Genomic DNA, 22,453 nt, shown 5'->3' with positions numbered 1-22,453 from the left:
ATACCCTGTAATATCCCACACTGTGGGGTCTGGAGAGGGTAGTGTGTACGCACCCCTACCTTGTGAGGATAGAGAGACTGTTTCCAATAGAAACCTCGACTCAGGAAAGCATAAGCACCACATTAATGAAAATATAGACAAGAAGGGATAGTACCAAAAAGCCATATAAAAGCAGAATAAAAACAACAAGACAGCAAGGTGATTAGCAATGAAAGAAAACAATGGTTAGTCATAAAACCTACTACCAACAAAAATCGAGACTGAGTGCCAATACTACTGTGTTGAACACTCTAGACTACCTACTCTACTACCCTAATCCTCGACCTCCATATTTTCCTATAAAGGGTCATGTCCTCGGTCAGTTGAAGCTGTGCCATGTCTTGCCTAATCACCTCTCCCCACCTGTTCTTTGGCCTACCTCAACCTCTCCGTAGGCCCTCCAATGTCAACCTCTCACACCTCACCGGTGTGTCTGTGCTCCTCCTCCTCACATGACCAAACCACCTAAGCCGCGCTTCCCGCATCTTGCCCTTAATAGGGGCCACACCCACCTTGTCACGAATAATCTCATTTCTGATCCTATCTAACCTGGTGTGCCCGCACATCCATCTCAACATCCTCATCTGTGCTACCTTCATCTTCTGGAAATGAGTGATCTTATAAAAAATGGTAGAAACCCCGTATACAAGCCACATACCAAAAAGAAGAGAACCTACACCAAAATATGATTCTTAACAAAAAACATCCAATCCTCTATACAAATAGGGATCCCATGATTACACCAAGAAGTAACAAGAAATATAAGACTATTTTGTAATTTTACAAAATCTTGTTCCACACCTTCGAATGCTCTCCTATTTTTTTCATTCTAAATAACCCACATGATCGCTAATGGGGCAAAACGCCATGCCCTTGGACTTCTCTTCCCACTCTTGTGAGCCCAGCTATGCAACGCCTCCTCTACTGTACCCGGCTTTACCCATTTTGTCCCAAACAAATTAAGAACCATCCTCCATAACCGATTATCCACCTAGCATTGCAATAAGAGATGATATACATTTTTGCCCGATCTTTTGCACAGGAAACACCAACTAACATAGATGATTTTCCTCTTTCTTAGATTTTCCGCTGTCAGAATCATCCCTCTTGCCGCCAACCCAGCAAAGAAACACACTTTCCTCGATGCTCAAGGAATCCAAATAGAGAAATGAGGAAAGATATGTTCTTCTCTCCCTAGAAGACTCTTATAGTAAGATCAAATATCCAATCTCTACTCTCACGCCACCTCCATACATCCAATGAAATACTTAGCGTATCCAACCCATACTGTAACTCAACCATTTTGTGAAATTCTTTTATCTCCCATTCCTGTAGGTTCCTCATAAATCTCAAATCCTAATGAACTTCTCATGGGACCTGCAAATTTGTTGGACTATCAGCCCTTTTGGCACGGTACACTATATAAGTTAGGGAATGCTACTTTCAACTCGATCTCCCTGCACCACTTTTGTGCCCAAAAACTAATCCTGCTTCCATCCCCAACCCTGAAGGAAAGTCCACTAAAATTTTTGCACTCTGTCATAATACTCCTCCATAATCTACACCCAAACGGTATTGTGATTTTCGAGTCCTCCACCCCCTTTCTGCAACACCATATTGTTCCGCTACCACCCCTCTCCAAAATGCATTCTCCTTCACCCCGAATTGCCATATTTTTGGGCCAAATCTTAAAAAACTTTGTTGGAACTCTGTTATTTTGAGCCAAACAAAAAAATGTTTTAGCCAAATAATGGAGTTCCATGTGCGTATTTATTTTATTCTTATTGAGATGCAATGGTTATTCATTTTGATTGTGTATTTTTTTCCTTTTTGGGACAAATCTGTAAAGAACGTGATTGGCACTCTATTATTTATAGTCAAATAAAAAACTTCTTAGTCAAAATAATGGAATTCCAAGGGTGTGTTTCTGTTTATTGCTTCTTAAGTCGCAAAGACTATTTATTTCAGCTGTGTAATTTCTTTTCAGGCCAAATTTGTAAGTAACTCGGCTAGAACTCCATTATTTTAAGCCAAATAAGAAAACTTTTAGCCAAAATTATTGGGTACTGTTAGAGATAGCTATGTAATTGTCCCACATTAGAATAGGAGTAGTATCCCCTTTGTATAGAGTAACTATAAATAGCACCTCTTGTATTGCATCACACACAATATCAATATATCATATTTTCTCCCGTGCCTTCTCACATGGTATCAGAGCTATCGTGAGAGATTTATCGCTGTGCATAAATTCCAGCAATTCCGGGAAGTAAAATCAGTCACCGTAACCCTTTTTTTCCGGCGACTTTCAAAGTTGTTTTGCGTCTGCTTTGTCTCGGTCAGTGTTGTGCACAAAATCCAACACTACCACAAGAGTAGTCACTGTCCGGCGACCAAATGCCAGTGAAAATCTCCGGCGGTACTGTAGCTGTCCAAAGAAAATTTTCCGGCGAAGTTCCAACGTTGCGTGGGCCACCTTCCGGCCATTTTTTGGCGACGACTCTTCAGGACAGATTGTTTCCCTTGCAATTCCGAGCCTACCCATTCAAGTTACACCAAATTCCGACCGCTTTTTTATTTTTCCGGCGTGAATAGTGATTTCAAAAAGTTGACTTCCGGCCATTTTTTGAAAAAGTTCCTTCAGAACAGTTGGGTCTTCTGGTAATTCCGATCCTACCCCTACTGTTTTTATTTCATTCCGACCACTTTGAATATTTTCCGGCTGCAACAGTAACTTTCCAACTGCTACAGTAGTTTACTATTCTGGTTCAGTGTTCCTTACTCTATTTTCAGTGGATTACAGTTGATTATTTCTCTTATTTGGTAATAATTTACAAGATGTCTTTGGGAGTTGATGTTTTTGGGTCTAAAAGCATGAGTTCTGGAAACTCTAATATTATGATTACCTCGGAACCATTATTGGGAGGTTCAAACTACTTAGCTTGGACTTCATCTGTCGAGTTGTGGTGTAAAGGTCAAGGTGTGCAAGATCATCTGATTAAACAGTCTAGCGAAGGAGATGAAAAGGCGATAGCGCTTTGGGCAAAAAATTGATGCTCAATTATGTAGCATCTTGTGGCGTTCCATTGATTCTAAGTTGATGCCTTTGTTTCGGCCATTCCAGACATGTTATTTGGTTTGGGCAAAGGCTCGTACGTTATACACTAATGATATATCTCGCTTCTATGATGTGATATTACGGATGACAAACTTAAAGAAGCAAGAATTAGATATGTCTACTTACTTGGGTCAGGTACAGGCAGTCATGGAGGAATTTGAGACATTGATGTCAGTTTCTGCTAGTGTGTCAAAACAACAAGAGCAGCGACAGAAAATGTTTCTAGTTCTTACACTCGCTGGACTTCCTCATGATCTTGATTCAGTACGAGACCAGATTTTGGCGAGTCCGACTGTCCCTACAGTTGATGAATTATTCTCTCGATTACTTCGCCTTGCTGCAGCACCAGGTCACCCAGTGATTTCATCACAGATACTTGATTCCTCTGTTCTTGCATCCAAGACAGTGGATGTTCGGGCATCTCAAGCTATGGAGAATAGACGAGGAGGCGGTCGTTTTGGGAGATCTAGACCCAAGTGTTCTTATTGTCACATACTTGGACACACTCGCGAAATGTGTTATTCCTTAAATGGCCGTCCACCCAAAAATGCCTACGTTGCTCAGAGCGAGACTACAGGTAACCAGGGCTTTTCTGTATCTAAAGAAGAATATAATGAGCTCCTTCAGTATCGAGCAAGTAAGCAAACATCTCCATAAGTAGCCTCAGTTGCCCAGACTGACACTCCTATTGCTGGTAATTCTTTTGCTTGTGTTTCCCAGTCTAGTACTCTTGGACCATGGGTCATGGACTCAGGCGCTTCTGATCATATCTCTGGTAATAAATCACTTTTGTCGAATATTGTATATTCACAGTCTCTTCCCACTGTTACTTTAGCCAATAGATGTCAAACTAAGGCACAAGGAGTTGGACAAGCCAACCATTGTCTTCTATCACCCTAGATTCCGTTCTTTATGTTCCTGGTTGTCCTTTTAGTCTTGCATCTGTTAGTCGTTTGACTCGTGCCCTCAATTGTGGTATATATTTTATTGATGATTCTTTTATTATGCAGGACCGCAGTACGGGACGGACAATTGGTACAGGTCGTGAATCAGAAGGTCTTTACTACCTTAACTCGCTCAGTCCTTCCACAACATGTCTAGTTACAGATCCTCCAGATCTAATCCACAGACGTTTAGGACATCCGAGTTTATCCAAACTTCAAAAGATGGTGCCTAGTTTATCCAGTTTGTCTAGATTAGATAGTGAGTCGTGTCAGCTTGGGAAACATACCCGAGCTTCCTTTACGCGTAGTGTTGAGAGTCATGCAGAGTCTGTTTTCTCCTTGGTTCATTCTGATATATGGGGTCCTAGTAGAGTCAGTTCAACCTTGGGATTTCGTTATTTTGTTAGCTTTATTGATGATTACTCAAGATGTACTTGGCTTTTCTTAATGAAAGATCGTTCTGAGTTATTCTCTATATTCCAGAGTTTTTGTGCTGAAATCAAAAACCAATTTGGTGTCTCTATCCGCATTTTTCGCAGTGATAATGCCTAAGAATATGAATCTTCTCAGTTTCAGCAGTTTATGTCTTCTCATGGAATTATTCATCAGACATCTTGTCCTTATACCCCTCAGCAAAATGGGGTTGCAGAAAGAAAGAATAGGCACCTTATTGAGACTGCTCGCACACTTCTAATTGAGTCTCGTGTTCCGCTGCGTTTTTGGGGCGATGCAGTTCTCACAGCTTGTTATTTGATTAATAGGATGTCTTCATCTCCCATCAAGGGTCAGATTCCACATTCAATATTGTTTCCCCAGTCAGCCTTATACCCTCTTCCACCTCGGGTTTTTGGGAGCACATGTTTTGTTCATAACTTAGCCCTGGGGAAAGATAAGTTAGCTCCTCGTGCTCTCAAGTGTGTCTTCCTTGGTTATTCTCGTGTTCAGAAGGGATATCGTTGTTATTCACCTGATCTTCATAGGTACCTTATGTCAGCTAACGTCACATTTTTCGAGTCTAAACCTTTATTCACAACTGATGTCACTTCTGCTGACCACCATGACATATCTGAGGTCTTACCTATACCGACTTTTGAGGAGTTTAGTAATCCTCCTCCACTTCAACCACAGAGGTTTCACCCATACCAACTTTTGAGGAGTCCAGTGTTATCCCTCCTAGTTCCCCAGCCACGGGAACACCACTCTTGACTTATCATCGTCGTTCGCGCCCTACATCAGGCCCATCTGGTTCTCGTCCTGCACCTGACACGGCTCCTACTGCGGATCCTGCTCCTAGTACACCGATTGCACTTCGAAAAGGTGTACGGACCACACTAAACCCTAATCCTCATTATGTTGGTTTGAGTTATCATCGTCTGTCATCTCCCCATTATGCTTTTATATCTTCATTGTCCTCGGTTTCCATCCCTAAGTCTACAGGTGAAGCATTGTCTCATCCAGGATGGCGACAGGCTATGAGTGACGAGATGTCTGCTTTACATACAAGTGGTACATGGGAGCTTGTTCCTCTTCCTTCAGGTAAATCTACCGTTGGTTGTCGTTGGGTTTATGCAGTCAAAGTTGGTCCCGATGGCCAGATTGATCGACTTAAGGCACGTCTTGTTGCCAAAGGATACACTCAAATATTTGGGCTAGATTATAGTGATACCTTCTCTCCAGTGGCTAAAGTGGCATCAGTTCGCCTTTTTCTATCCATGGCTGCAGTTCGTCATTGGCCCCTCTATCAGTTGGACATTAAGAATGCCTTTCTTCATGGTGATCTTGAGGATGAGGTTTATATGGAGCAACCACCTGGTTTTATTGCTCAGAGGGAGTCTCGTGGCCTTGTATGTCGCTTGCGTCGGTCACTTTATGGTCTAAAGCAGTCTCCTCGAGCCTGGTTTGGTAAGTTCAGCACGGTTATCCAGGAGTTTGGCATGACTCGTAGTGAAGCTGATCACTCTGTGTTTTATTGCCACTCTGCTTCAAGTCTATGTATTTATCTGGTAGTCTATGTTGATGATATTGTTATTACGGGCAATGATCAGGATGGTATTACTAATCTGAAGCAACATCTCTTCCAGCACTTTCAAACTAAGGATCTAGGCAGATTGAAGTACTTTCTAGGTATTGAGGTTGCTCAATCTAGCTCAGGTATTGTTATTTCTCAAAGGAAATATGTGTTAGACATTCTTGAGGAAACAGGGATGACAGGTTGCAGACCTGTTGACACGCCGATGGATCCGAATTCTAAACTTCTGCCTGGACAGGGGAGCCACTTAGCGATCCTGCAAGCTATAGGCGGCTGGTTGGTAAATTAAATTATCTCACAGTGACTAGGCCCGACATTTCTTATCCTGTGAGTGTTGTAAGTCAGTTTATGAATTCTCCCTGTGATAGTCATTGGGATGCAGTTGTCCGCATTATCCGGTATATAAAATCGGCTCCAGGTAAAGGATTACTGTTTGAGGATCGAGGTCATGAGCAGATCGTTGGGTACTCGGATGCTGATTGGGCAGGATCACCTTCTGATAGACATTCTACGTCTGGATATTGTGTTTTAGTAGGAGGAAATTTGGTGTCCTGGAAAAGTAAGAAACAAAATGTAGTTGCTCGGTCTAGTGCAGAAGCAGAATACCGAGCAATGGCTATGGCAACATGTGAACTAGTCTGGACCAAACAATTGCTCAAGGAGTTGAAATTTGGTGAAATAAGTCGGATGGAATTTGTGTGCGATAATCAAGCTGCACTTCATATTGCATCAAATCCGGTGTTTCATGAGAGAACTAAACACATTGAGATTGATTGTCACTTCGTCAGAGAAAAGATACTCTCAGGAGATATTACTACGAAGTTTGTGAGATCGAATGATCAACTTGCAGATATTTTCACCAAGTCCCTCACTAGTCCTCGCATTGATTATATATGTAACAAGCTCGGTACATATGATTTATATGCTCCGGCTTGAGGGGGAGTGTTAGAGATAGCTATGTAAATGTTAGAGATAGCTATGTAATTGTCCCACATTGGAATAGGAGTAGTATCCCCTTTGTATAGAGTAGCTATAAATAGCACCTCTTGTATTGCATCACACACAATATCAATATATCATATTTTCTCCCGTGCCTTCTCACAGGTACCAACCATGCATTTCTTATTGTTTCTTCATTAGATGCTATGACTTTGTTTCGATTGTGTTTTTTTTCCGGGCCAAACCTGTAAAAAGTTTGGCTCAAACTCCATTTTTGGTCAAATTAAAAAATGTTTTAGCCTATATTGGAGTCCCACCTAAGTGTCTTCTAAATTTTGCCCGAAAAGATGATTAAAATAATTAATGAATTTTAAAAGGTAAAAAAAAATATATTATCTTTAAAAATGCCACGTGGACAAACAAATACACGTGGTAGTGCATATCTCTCATATCCTTGGACTAAGGTCGCCCATAAGGTAAATGCTACCAAATAGCCAAGTCTAGGGGGTAATTAGGACTACGAAAAGTTTAGATGGGCACGGAGTAAACCATACCAAGTTCAGGGGGTAGTTTGGTATTCTGGCAAAATATACTCAATGAAATTATACTTTTTCTTAGAAGGAAAATAACATAGTATCATGTCCTATTTATGTCATGTTCCCTAATTTTTGTTATTTTTTCTGTTGATGGTATGTTTTAGTTTTAGACGTGCCAGTTTCTTGATGGAGCAGAAGCTATCAAATATTAACCAAGAACGGAAGAACTCTTCTTTAAAATGAAGATGGCAAAAGAGTAAATACTAATAATCAATACTCCCTCCGTTTCAATATAGATGATGTAGTTTGACTTGGCACAAAGTTTAAGAAAAATAGAAGACTTTTGAAATATGTGGTGCTAAAGCTTAAGGGGCAGAAGCTTAATGGGGCTATGATATTTTGTGTGGCTATAAAAGCTTCTCATTAAGGGTAAAGTGGGTAGAATGAAACGTGTCATTCTTTTTGGAACAAACTAATAAGGAAAGTGTGTCATTTAAATTGAAACGGAGGGAGTAATTAATATAATAAATAAAGCGGTTAAGTGACTTTTTAATGCAAACTCCTTCCTGGGCCCCAAAAGGGGCCTTTTCCAATTACTTAGGAAAATAACGAAACTCAACCTGAACTAATATGCATACCAGCAACAAATTTGCAGAATAGGACCGAAAAGAGAACCGCATAAAAGGATAAAAGTTTGACCGAAGAACCTAATATAACTAAATGCGAAAAAAGGGCCAGACAATTCGAGGAGGGGTTGGAAGGTGTGCGCTCATGGATTCTATTAAGAGTATAGATTCGTCTTATGAAGACAAGTGCGTGATTGTGTCCCCCAACTATGGTGGGATCAAAAGTAATGACCATTTAAGCTCTTAACAACACAATGATTTGATTTCTAATGGTCCCAGCTGTCTGTCACGGACTTGTCTTTCATCATGTCCCTATCAATGCTTCTCAAGAGATGCTTATCATGATGCATCCTTTTTATGTCGTTAGTAATGCATGTATGAAATTTGTTAGGTGTTAGGAATTTTCTATACGAAGCACCTCGCTTCCTTGTTGAATATACAGTGTAGCTTGACCACATAAATAAGGTTCCATTTTTCTCCAGTTTGTTTGTTGTTATTAATAGTCCCTTTGTGGCTGTTACACTTGTACAAGAAGAACTTCTAATGTACGTGCATGCTTATTAATGGTATTTTGACTAGATCCAGCTGGAAAGATTTGTGATTTAATTACGTACCTACTGTCAACATTTAACTATGCAGGAGAGGAAAATAAGTTACATGGCAGCTATGAAACTTGAAATTGAACGCCTTCGCGTGAACCTCTCCGCTGCTGAAAGGGATAGGGCATTGTTGTCAATTGGCGTTGATCCTGCCAGTATAGATCCAAATCTGCTGCTTGACGATTCTCGTATAGGAGGATTGTGCAGGGTAGCAAACATCCTTGCTTTGCTTGGACATGCTTCTCTTGAGGATAAAATTACTGCTTCCAGTGGTCTTGAGTTTGCTGATGATAGTGCTATAGATTTCTGGAATATAGCAGGAGTGGGGGAGATATGTATGGGTGGGACATGTCAAGTTCATGCTGAAGATGGGCCTGTATTGCATACACTCTCTGTTTCCACTACTGCACAAGCCTCTTTTGTGTGTTCTGAATGTGAGAGAAAGGTTTGTAAAGTTTGTTGTGCTGGGAAAGGGGCTCTTTTACTTGCTATGGTTAACTCTAGGGAGGTTGCTAGCTACAACGGCGTGAATAGCCTGGGAGGAGCAATCTATGCAAACTCAGTTGATTTATCCTCAAATCATTCCATGATACTTGATGGTGTCATTTGCAAAGCCTGCTGCCATGATGTTGTGCTTGATGCATTAATCTTGGACTACATCAGGGTTTTGGTTGGGCAGAGGAGGAAAGCTCGCGCAGATACTGCTGCTCAAAAAGCTGTAGACCATGTGATCAGATTTACTTCGAGGAATAATTGCCAACTGACTCCAACAGCGTATATGGAATTATTTAATGGAGAGGAATCACTTGCTGAGTTTCCATTTGCAAGCTTTTTGCACCCGGTAATATTTTGGATCTATCCCAATCCACATTTTATTAGCACTTTTTATCTTAGAAAACCTTTTGTTGTTTTGATTTTTCAGCAACTGTATGCTAGGTTTAATCTTTTCATGAATCTGTTTAAACCAAATGCTAATGATGCAGCATCTCATGGTTGACGATAAACTGGATTCGCTTAGACCCAAAATGCTACTACTTAATTTGCCGAATTACTTGATGCCATTGAAAGAATTATTTTCTCCATCTAATTACTTGATGCAGTAATTAAGGTGAAACTTGCTTGGTGGAGAGCTTAGGTTTTAGCTCAAACATTATGCATATCTTGTTGGCCATACTTCCTAAAGTTTAAGAAGTCATTTCTCTATCTTTCTCCTGATGTGTAAACCAGATTCTCTTGCCTGAAATTTGGCATTGGAAGAGTGGAGGTTTCTAAGCTGATTTTGGGCTCGTCCCTAGACGGCAACACGAGTTGATATAGTATTAGATGGATGAACTGAGATAAAGGTTTAGGTAGCCTATAACGGGGCTTAAGACTGCTAGGCTGACCTGGATAGGTGATAACAAGAAAAAGTGGAAAAGAGGAAAGAGACTGTTTCAAATTCCGCACAAAATTCCATAGGATTAACTCCCTTAGGTAAACAACTAAATCTTCCACAGAAACTGGCAAATACATCATGGTTCTTCCTTTTGGTGTCCAAACTTTTGTTAGTAAAATTATTACCTCGTCAAAAAAAATTCTTCTTCCAACTTGATTGGTGCTAAATGACTTGAAACATAAAACTGGTATTTAGATGTCAAAATCTAGCTTATATTGATTTGAAGATTTGTATGCTGAAGGTTCTCTTAGAATCATATAGGTGGCTCTCAAGTTGGCAACAATTAACTTGATCAGCAATTTTTTGCTGTTCTAGGCTGTAGTTCTCTTGCAAAGACTGCCAATCTATCTGGACGACATTTAGTTGAAGTTGAAAAATGAGTATTCAAAGTTGAAGTTGAAAAAAGTGTTCAAAAGTTGAAATTGTGAGAACTATTATTTCATCGGAAATACTCATTAATCAAGCTATCCAACTTCAAATTTCTATTTCAAGTTGAAGTTGACAAAATACGCAAAATATAAAGCAAACATTGTATTGAAAATAATAATATAATATTTTACAATAATGTATGTCCAAGTGGTCGCTTAATTGTGATTATCATCTTTTGGCTGGTTCTCAAGAAGAGTAGAATTTTTTTGGTAAGGTTTTTATCCTGAGAATTATCCTCTAGAAGTACAATCCTATTATAGAACTACATAGAAATTTACAAGGTTAGCTGTTTGGGTGCACTCCATTTAAAATTTCCTTTTGAGAAGCTTAAATTTTCTTTTGGAGCTTAATTGGAAGGATTATGGCTAAGCTATGCAAGTGATTTAATCAAAATACTGGACTATGAAAAGCTAAAGCCAAAGACCACAGATTGTGTTTTCATTAAATATTTAGATTAATTATCTCATGTATGCTTTCACGTGAGCTCTCTCTTTTGCACCCCATCCTTAATCCAGTGAATTTGTTTTTGGCATATTGTCGTTTTTTGATCGAGTATTGATATAAGACTTGGATCTTTACGAGATTCAACTTTAGACCTTAATTAAGTTGTTAATGAAAATATTTGGCTCCTAAAATAAGTTTGATCTAAGGGTGTGGCCTATTGGTCAACGAAGGCGTGAGAACCATGAAGGTTCAAATCCCCACGAAGGTAAAAATACTATGTGATTTATTCTCATCTGATCAAGCCTTGGTGAACAGAGTTACCGGTACCTGTGGTTGGTGGGAGGTGGCTGGTGGAAGGTATCCTGTGGAATTAGTCAAGGTGCGCCCGAGCTGGCCCGCACACCACGATTATTAAAAAGAAAAAGTTTGATCCATTACAATCAAATACAAGTTTGATCCGTTAAAAATAAAAGTAAGTACACTCAGTTATAAGTTTAGAAACCAAACATGTTTCTTTTTTAACTCCATGAAGTATGAAGTTGAATCTTGTAACATATCCTGCTTTCAAGTTCTTATGTCATTCAAATTTCCTAAAAAAAAGGAAAAAAGAAATTAATCTAATAAGGTAAAAGCTGTCATAGCTGTTGAAGTAAAGCCTCCATTGATGATCCATTACAAATAAAGTTTTTTTCTTTTTTCATTTGTACATTGTAATGGCTCTTGAATTGATGCAGCTCCAATGTTAGCTTCCTTGATAGGATGTCTAAATTTTTTTTGTAGAATTTCGTCTTACTTTGGAACTAAAAATGAAAGGCTGTGATGCTTTTGGAAATTAGGCTGTGGTGCAAGCATCTTTATTGTTTTTTTTTGGTGTGTGCATGCTGATGAAAATGGAGTCTATAAAAGAGGGGTCGTATTAGATCAATCAATTTGGTGGAAGCAGTTGGATTCAATCAATTTTCCTGAATTAGTTTCGTAGAAGTGAAACTTTTAAATGAATAAACTTTGGAAATCAAGAAAAATAACTGCCAAGTTAATATGATGATAATTAATCATAATAAGTTACGATAGCCTCGGTGTAACTGGTAAAGTTGGGTCACGGGTTTGAGCCGTAAAAATTGCCTCTTGCAGCGTATGATAGACCCCTTGTGGTCCGGCCCTTCCCTGGACCCCGCGCATAGCAGAAGCTTAGTGCACCGGGCTGCCCTAAGTTTTGATTAGCTGTTTTGTTAAATATTGGTACTGCCTTTTCTTCTTCTCCCCATTTTGAAACTTGCTGAAGCAATGGTTAGTTTATTAGTGAATCTTGAATTACCTCTGACTCTTTGATTCTGCTGGTAACTCAGTCCATAAACGTATTTTGGAATCGGGGGTTGCGAAGTTACTAGTTTTGTTTAGTTATCCCAGAAGTTAACAAATTCTTTCTTATATCTCTTAAGGATACAAACCACCTACTCTTTGTGAAGCCCTACGAATGTTTCAGTATCATATTGAAGCCCTACAAATGTTTCAGTATCTATAATAGGTGTAATCCTGCTCCTTCTTTTGTAGGTTGAAACAGCAGCAGGTTCTGCACCATTCATGTCATTGCTAGCTCCATTGAATTCTGGAGCACAAGATTCATTTTGGAGAGCTCCCCACAGTGCTGCCTCTGTTGAGTTTGTCATTGTCCTTGGTGATTTATCTGATGTTTGTGGTGTTGTTCTTCTAGTTAGTCCTTGTGGCTACTCGATGACAGATGCTCCTGTTGTAAGTACACTCCTAACATAACAGATTTTTAGCTTTAGCAAGTTTTTGTCACATCTCAAATATGGAAGAAGCCACAACAGCTCGGACCTGATGTTAATCTGATGTTGTCATGCAATTTGCTAAAGTTTATTATTTATGTGATCTCATGGATGTTGACTTCCAAAAGCAATTATAATTTCTTTTTCTTTTCCTTTTGCTGGAAAGAGAAATGGTATGTATGTTTTAACTTGTCTAACAAAAATCGCATGTGATATTGCATGACCCACTTTGCTTTTCATCACATGATTTGCCTATCTTTGTGATCAGAGGTTTTTTTTTGTGCGACATAAGACTTGAACTGTGCTCACTATTTCTTGTCTCACCTTGCACCTCAAAGAAGGAAGTGTAAAATGGGGAAATGAGAAAAAGGAAGGCCTCAAATGTGCAGTCTTCTAGGACTATACAAATTGAACTGGAAAGAAAGGAGAAAAGGTTTCCTGTCTCTTGGGTGGAGAGAGATGGTCTGTGGAATATAAACATGATTCTTCCTACTTCCCCTCCCCCAAAGTGGCACTTTCTTTTTATCTTTGGAGCATTCCACAGAAATGGAATTACAGTGTTAAGTTCGCCCACGTTTCCTTTGTATTATTTAGGACAATTGAGTTTCAGATGTGGAAATTTTGCTGTTTCTTGTGAAGGATGGATTGTGATAAGATGTTTCTCCTTGTGTTTTTTGTGACTGCTTTTATTTTTCCTGATAAACAATCTTAAATGTTGGTTTAGTAGTCTACATAATCGTGCAATATGTTTAATTAACTACTATCTGTTAAGCTCGTTGTTGAGTAACTTGTAATATACCTAATGGTTTAAATGGGCCTAGATTGACCATAAAGATGAAACTTTTATATGACAGATTCCTAGCGACTTGCTTCTTGTTCATGCAATTTCTCTTTCATCATGTAATCGCTGTAGTATGTTGCTTATTTCATGCTTTAACTACTTCTAGTATGCCTGTAGGTTTTATCCTAGTTTAGCAACTTGCTTATGACAGATTCCTAGCAAATTGCTTCTTGTTCATGCAATTTATTCCAATTTTAATTGATGTGGTTTCACATTCCTTATATTGCTGAATTCTTGCATTAAGTAAGGAAACTTATGCTGTCTCTGTAGGTTCAAATTTGGGCAAGCAATAAAATCCACAAGGAAGAAAGATCATGTATGGGGAAATGGGATATGAGATCTCTGATCACGTCTTCCTCTGAGCTTTGTGGACAGGAAAAGTCTTCTGAAGTGCCTAGACATGTAAAATTTTCTTTTCGTAATCCTGTTCGCTGCCGCATCATTTGGATAACATTGCGTCTACAAAAAATTGGCTCGAGTTCTGTAAATTTTGAGAAAGACTTGAGTCTTTTGTCTTTAGAGGAGAACCCATTTGCGGAGCCTGTGAGGCGTGCCTCCTTTGGAGGAACAGTTGAAAGTGACCCATGCCTTCATGCCAAAAGAATCTTGGTGGTCGGAAGCCCAATGAGGAAAGATGTTGGGGCATCAAGTCAAGGCTCTGACCAGATAAATACAAGAAATTTGTTGGATAAACCTCCTCCACTAAATAGATTCAAGGTGCAGCAAACTCACAACTCTCTCTAGTAGTAGTTACCGTTTAAAGTTTTGTTCAAGTCCTGAAATAAAACAGAAGAATAATATTCTAATCCATTCCCGTTCCAGGTCCCAATTGAGGTTGAGAGGCTAACTGACAACGACCTTGTTTTAGAACAGTTTCTACCCCCGGTTTCACCTATGGTGGCAGGTTTTCGTCTTGATGGTTTTAGTGCAATAAAACCTCGAGTCACCCATTCGCCACCTCCACAGCAGGTGAATCCATGGGATGTTTCTTCATGTGTATTGGAGGACAGATTCATATCTCCAGCTGTATTGTATATTCAAGTGTCTGCTTTCCAGGTACGAAGACAAACTAACATTTTATCAACTGATAGTTTTCGCTGTCAACAAACTGTTGGACATCCTTCTTGTGAATTGATTCCATGGTTGATCTTGAAAAGCTACAGCTTTTTTATCCGATTTTAGCTCTAGACACCAATGCATTTAGATGAATCTCCTCACTGGTGCAAAATCTCAGTTTGCTAATGACCTGCAGCATGAGATTAAATTGGAGAGGATGGGCTAAACCCTAGAATTCCTCTTGCAAGTATCAGCTTAAGTAACCTGAACTGCTCCAATATATTTTTTGAGATGGTAACAGATCCAATATATTAATAAATCATCAGCACAAATTTTGTACTGGAACCAAGATTACATTAAGAAGAGCTAAGACAAACAAAAATTAAACTTCCCTGTTCTCTCAAGGAGCCTAAAACTTCTACTATTGAATCCTGATCATCTGTATATTCTGCTTTACACCACAAACTAAAAAGAAGAATGCAATTCATTTTGATCTTCTGTACAGGGCTACTTATATCTTCAAAACACCTTGCATTCCTCTCCTTCCAAATTGTCCGCCAAATGGCTGCTGGGACTGTCTTTGTTAGATGTAGAGCTCCCCCCTGTGTGCCAGCTAGACAAGTTCATATGTTCTTCCTGGCATTGTCCATCGGACACCCCTGATGTTAATGAACAACTCCCACAGTTGTCTTGTCACTCGACAATGTAGAAACAGATGGCTAATTGTCTCTGCATCTTGGCCACACAAATAACATCTAGAACAGATTGGTAACCCTCTTTTCATGAGGTTTTCTTGCTCCAATATTCTTGCCAGCATATAACATATATATCAGTCTCTCCCTCAAATGAACATAGTTCTTCCATGCATTATCCTAGTGTTTACATGCTGACAATCACTCGATTGATCAGAAATCTGATTCAAATCCAATATAGCACCTATGGATACATAAGAAATGTATTGAATCAATTCTTTTTAATGAATATATCACATTTGCAAGATGCCGTATATTCAAGTTAATATTGTGAACCAGTTACATGCATGAATTGTTTTATGAGATAGACTCCTGTGAGTCACCTGACAACCAAGTAATCTGGCTTCAAAAGGTTCGGTAGGCTAGTTCCATTGGACCTTGGATGATGTAGGTAGATATATAGAGTTTAACATGCTTACATGCATGCCAGCAATAAATCCTTACCTTTTCACTGTCGCCCTCAGCTTGCACAAGGAGAAACATAGCGTCATTGGAATTCGTCTTGCTAGTGATGGATGGTTTGGGTTTACCAGAATTTCTTCTAGATCAAAGTGAAGATTTTGTGACAAAATGCTTCAACAGAGACTTTTGGATCTAGACATATATTGACATTTTTATGTTACTCCTATTCATTTCAGAACTATTGCATTGTCTATCGTATGTTTCTCGTCAAACTCAACTATAATTTGCTTCATGGAGAAGAAAAGAATCTACCCATCCTTGGTGACAATGCGGATAGCTAGAAAATCAAGCATTCTTGGTGATGGAAACTTTTTTGTTAGTTTATGACCACCATCTTTAGCTGAAAGAAATGGACTTTCTTTCCCTCCCGTGTGTGGTAAGAATTCTTGGGTCAAATCATTTATGCGAATACATGACATTTCGCCAGTAAGATTGGCCGGAGACCCAGACAATTCCTCCTCTTTTCTACCTTCCCAGAGGAATTGCTTTTCAATCCACACCCGAGATTGATATGGGTTTTAATGCATGGACAAGTTTGTTGAGCTATAAAAAAGCCACCTGCTTGGTTTCCCTAGAAACTGTCGTCTAATTTCTGAAATATGCCCTGATGATGTGGTTTTCAGCAGTTAAAGTATACAATTCTCATGACATTTATCTACAGGAACCGCACAGTATGGTCACTATTGCAGAACATAGGCTGCCAGAAGTGAAGGCCGGGACAGCAATGTACTTTGATTTCCCTAGAGAAATTTCTACACGCCGAATCTCATTTCGGCTTCTTGGAGATATTGCTGCATTCACTGACGACCCATCAGAGCAGGATGATTCAGATGCTAGAGTCCGGACTGTGGCAGCAGGACTGTCTTTGGCTAATAGAATCAAGTTGTATTATTATGCAGATCCCTACGAACTCGGGAAATGGGCCAGTCTTTCAGCTATTTGATTAGAATAATCACACCGATTAAGGTACTCAATGCATGATTAGTTTTGTATTTTTAAGGGTCTTTATTCATTCTTGTTGCTTTTCAGGTGATTCATGCTCGCGGCTGTAAAAACATTTTGCAAGTTTTGGCCTTGGACGTGTAATTTCGAGTTTGTATTAAGATGTAATGGTGTTTTCCAGTACTATGAAATTCACAAGTAAAAAAGAAGATAGAACATCATTGGTTTCTGCTATAATTAACTCGTACAGCTATTTTTGTATACAGAACTAATAATTACATTGTCCTCGTAATGTTACAGCTATTTGGTCCATAAGAATGAGTTATACCTGCAAACAAAAGAATGTACAGAAGCTTTCATATAAGGAAATCATTGCGTTTCCTACACCTAAAATAATTTGTAAGATGGATAAAATTCACAGGAGTTTTAGGAAATATGTATACTTTATAATAGGGACAAGAAATTTCGAGTCAGGAAGAACAAGTTATTCCAGCTCCAAGAAAAAGATTTCATCTTTAAATAGATCAAATGACACAAGTCACATGTAAACATCACAATCGTGATGTATAGAATCTCCCCCACTGCTAAAATCCTCTGCGAACGCGGCAAACCCTCGTGATCGAGATGCACGCCTGATCACCAGAAACCAACAACCTCAAAGTGGTTCAAAGCAATCTGAAACTACCCTAAAATACACCCGAGCCCCTCGGGGCCTCATCCAATCATGCCAACAAATACAAATACATTACCTAAACTTATACAAATACTCGAAACACCACAAATAATATCAAAACTGTGAATCAAAGATTAAATCATTCTCTTAACTTTCAAACCTTCAAACTTTGCCGAATGAGTCTGAATCACATGTAAATATTCTGGATCACAAAAAAACTTTGCACACAAGTGTCAATAAAAAAAAAAACAAATCTTTACAAGGTCTCAAAATCACAATAGGAGTCCGATAACACCAAAGTCAACTCCCAGTCAAACCTATGAACTCTTCAATTTTATAAATTGTCAACTTTTGACAAATAGAGCCAAAACCTTCTAGGAATATCCAAATTCAAATCTGAACATAAGACCAAGTTAAAATCACCATACAAACCTATTAAACTATCAAATCCCAGTTCCGAGGTTGTTTACTCAAAAGATAAACCTTGATAAACTCTTCCAACTTAAAGCTTCAAATTTGAAAATCACTCTAGCAAATCCATCCCAAACCACTCGAAAATCAAAACTAACAGTGCACACAAGTCATAATACACCGTATGAAGTTGCTCGAAGTCTCAAATCATAGACTAAAATGCTAGAACTCAAAACGACCGGTTGAGTCATTACGGTTAATATTTTTAACTTAGTTTTGACTATATATTATGATTCCTCATAGATTTTTACCCCTAAATCTAGGATTTTAAAGTGTAGAAATTGAATTTTTGGGTTGAAATTAAGAGAGCTAATTTTGGAGTTTGAACCTCAATTTGAGGCCGGACCTTGAAATTAATTATATATTTGGACACGGGGAAGAATGAGTTATCAAGATTTGGTCTCGATTTCGGATTTAGACCATGTGGGCCCGGGTTGACTTTTATAATTTCATCAAAGATTGAACCTTTATTCATTGGAGATATTTTCTTTAGCATTATTTGACTTCCTTAGATGATATTTGACTAGATGGTGAGAATCTCCTCTTCAAGAGCTCCAAAAATTGCCCAACCAAGTAAAAATGTAAGAGGAATGGACTAAACCCCGAAATAAAGTCTTAATAACAACCTCAGATATCGCATTTGCGACATAGAGTTCGCATTTGCGGCCCTCGCAATTGCGGACAAGTGTTCGCAATTGCAAACCACGACAAAAATCTATAGGCTTCGCAATTTCGAACAAATGTTCGCAATTGCGATGCCTGAGCACCAGCAACACCAGCAACCTTTCCCGACATAGAAGTGGGCATAACTCTCTATATGACATCGGAATTCGATGATTCTTATTGCTATGACTCCGTAATTACGATACAGATCTAATAGTTCAATCCAATCACAACTCAAAGGTCGTTTACTAAATATAGTATCCTTTATACCCAAGAAAACGATGCTGAAACATCAAATAAGAGCTCGACACAATCCAATCACATCTGAAACACACCCGAAGCCCTCGGGACCCCGTCCAATTACACAAACCAGTCTCAAAACATAACACGAACCTGCTTAAGGTCTCAAATCACACCAAATAAAATAAAACCTATGAATCGACGATCGAAACCTTTCTTTAAACTTCCAAACATTCAAACTTCGATGAACGCATCCGATTCATGCTTAAATATTCCGGAATGACGCCAAACTTTACGCACAAATCACAAATTAGGATACAAACCTATTCTAAGACTCGGAACCTCAAACAAACAACGATAACACCAAAGTACACTTCAAATCAAACTTAAGAAATTCTAAAACCTTCAAAATGCCAACTTTCCATATTAAGTGCCAAAATGAGCCCGATCACCCGATACTCAACCCGAACATACGCACAAGTCCGAAATCATCATACGAACCTATTGGAACCTTCAAATCCCAATTCCGAGGTTGTTTACTCAAAAGTCAAACCCTTGTCAATTCTTCTAACTTAAAGCTCCCTAATTTAGAATTTTCTTTCTAAATCAACTTCGAATTTCCCGAAATTCAATTTCGACCACACGTACAAGTCATAATATATGAAGTGAAGCTACTCATAGCTTCAAACTGCCGAACAACACGCTAGAGATTAAAACGACCGGTCGAGTCGTTACAAGCATTTTCAAACTATTTTCAGAAACAATCTCCCAAAAACATTTTCAAATAAAATCGTTTCAAAATAAATTAGTTTATTGTTAACTTATATATTACTAATAATTTCCCTTCTTTTGTCTTGCGGGGTACTATCACATAGAGTTACTTTCGGAAGACGATACCCGAAGACGAAAAGACAATTCCCCCTCAAGCTTCACACTTCGTAACTTCCCTTCTTGGATGTACAAAACGCAAGTATATAGTGAAACCGTAGATGGATATCATATTTGCTAGTTTACTTGATGTTTACATATTTGCCAAACTTAGGTTGTGTTGCATCTAGGTAATAATCTGGTCAACTTAAGACATTATGTGCTAGATAATTGTGCGAAACTTGTACGTAGATTTAGTATGTCAGATTATATTTATAACTCGTTTGATTAATTAGGATTGGTGTACACCTAGTTAATTAATTGAGTTACATAACATGAAAGGCGTGTCATTTCCTTGTCAAAATAGGTGACTTTACCTCTTCACAACTGCATTAACATGATCTTTCTTTTAACAACCTCTTTGTAAATTATTTTTGACTATCTTACTTCAAGTAGACATAACTTGTAAAATCATAATTGAGTCTAATATATGTAGGATTAATTCAACTGTTGCATACACATGGGTCTAACTTGATGACTGCCAACGTTCTTTATGGGCTTTTATGATATTCTTGTACAGGGTTGGTAATACTCTTAGCCTCTTTATATATTTGATTGTTTACATATACATTTTTACTTATCCGTTCATTCAATTCTTTTGAACCAAGCTCTAGGGTCTTTCTTGTGTGGTCTTAATTTTCTTTTGTTATAAAAATCAATATTCCTTCGTACTCATACACTCTTGACAAACCTTTTACGTTTTATTCTTTATACATTTAGTCAACTATTTTAGTCAATTACAAAATACTTACTCATTTTTGAAGATAATTTTCTCCATTATTATTCATTTTTTCACAGAGTTTTTTGTATATATAATACAACTCATTATAGTAATTATTTAACTTTAATCATAAATTAACTTCTTCAAGTTTATTCAAACTCTTTTAAAACGTTTCACTTGTTGATATACATTTGATTTGATTACTCCATTGTAATATGTAAGATTTATGTGGATAATTTCCTTTTATACTCCCTCTATTTATGACAACTTTTCCTACTTTAGTCCATCATTTCTTTAAGTTAATTGCTAGTTGTGTTATTCAAAATAATACTTTACCATTTTATTATATGTGTTCAACTAAGAATAATCTTGTACAGTCAAATCACTCGGCTTTAACTATAAATTGAGGACCTTTATACCTTATTTCGAACCCAATTCTTTCAATCGAACTCCGAAAAAGATTTTTTATTATTACTAATTTACTTTGCATATCCTACTGTATATATTTTACCACAAATGAAATGATCATGCTTTGAATATTTACCCACCACATGACATTGCATTGGATCATTGCATTGGATACTCTTTGATAGGAATTCTTTTTGAAATAACTAATCATTCTTTTGAACCTTCCTTCCCTTACTTGATCAAGTCCACCGGAATCACATTTTTTTGGATCTTGATGGATGCCTAACACCTTCCCCGCGAGATAACTTGAACCCTTACCTAGAATTTCAATGGTTTCATAGATTAAAATTAAAGTGCACATTACATAATATAGTATATGTGTCCTAGTATACCTTAATTACTAGGTGGAGACTTTAAACTTTAATTAACCTTATAGAGTACTATAAATTGTAGTTTATTTTGTCTTGTGCAAAATAGGGTGCAACACGGAGTATTTGTCTCCAATTCTCCAGCCATGTTGAATCTAATACCATAGTTGAGCCCCTCGATGAATCGACAGACTCGCTCTCTGACTGTAGAAACCAAGGTAGGTGTGTGCCGGGATAACTTATTGAATCTGATAGCATACTCTGACACTATCATAGCCCCCTGACGTAGCTGCTCAAACTTTGTGTGTCATGCATCCCGAAGGGTCTTGGAAACAAACACTCTCAGTAATATCCTTAAAAACTGAGCCAAAGTGAGTGGGGCTATATCAGCTGGCCTACCCTCCTCGTAAGCCCGCCACCACAGATACGTTGTTCCTAACAGCTAAAATGCAATAAAAGAAACTCCACTCACCTCCAGAATACCCATGGTGCGGAGAATACAGTAGCACATCTCTAGAAAGCCCTGTGTATCCTCGGTAGTTGTGCCACTAAAACTAGGTGGATCATACTTCTTGAACCTCTCAAGTATCCTCTGCGCCTCCTCAGATGCTAATGGCCTGACCTCAGGCTGAACCGAAATAGCTGGTTGTGCTGGCATAATCCCTAGGACCTGACCAACATGGACCCGCTTCTCTTGAGTGTGGGCTGCGGAGTCTGAGCTCCTCCCCCAACTTGAGATAGCTGGTGCAAGAGAAATAAATCCTGCCCGAGTTAGAGTACCGAACATGCTTAAAAACTGTGCTAGGGTCACCTAAAGTCCAGGGTCAGCAACAGGAGTCTCGGGTGTTTGTCCCCTAACCGGAGCTACTAGTGTCTCCTCAGTCACACACCGATCAAGTGCTCTGTATATACCACGTGCTCTTCCTCGGCCTCTAACTCGACCTCGACCTCGCACAGCTCTAGTAGGGGCGTGGGTGTCTATTAACAACAAACAGAAGGGTCGTCAT

General features: G+C 38.6%; 1 protein-coding gene across 3 annotated transcripts in view; it reads left to right on the top strand.

Moving 5' to 3' along the window:
* LOC107817952 (putative phosphoinositide phosphatase SAC9) overlaps nt 1–17,287 on the top strand; it is a 45,650-nt gene extending 28,363 nt beyond the window's left edge. For all 3 annotated transcript variants that reach the window (XM_075219761.1, XM_075219760.1, XM_075219759.1), the window contains 6 exons: nt 8,868–9,668; nt 12,687–12,884; nt 14,034–14,480; nt 14,586–14,819; nt 16,695–16,999; nt 17,063–17,287. In XM_075219761.1, coding sequence (XP_075075862.1) covers nt 8,868–9,668; nt 12,687–12,884; nt 14,034–14,480; nt 14,586–14,819; nt 16,695–16,976 — 1,962 coding nt within the window. In that variant the 3' untranslated portion in view covers nt 16,977–16,999; nt 17,063–17,287. The remainder of the gene's footprint in view (nt 1–8,867; nt 9,669–12,686; nt 12,885–14,033; nt 14,481–14,585; nt 14,820–16,694; nt 17,000–17,062) is intronic.
* Nucleotides 17,288–22,453: the final 5,166 nt, after the last annotated feature.

This window comes from Nicotiana tabacum, chromosome 8 (genome assembly GCF_000715075.1).
Source record: "Nicotiana tabacum cultivar K326 chromosome 8, ASM71507v2, whole genome shotgun sequence".
Lineage (NCBI taxonomy): Eukaryota > Viridiplantae > Streptophyta > Magnoliopsida > Solanales > Solanaceae > Nicotiana > Nicotiana tabacum.
Note: the sequence above shows the minus strand (reverse complement) of the source record. Positions and strands in the feature narration are given on the sequence as shown.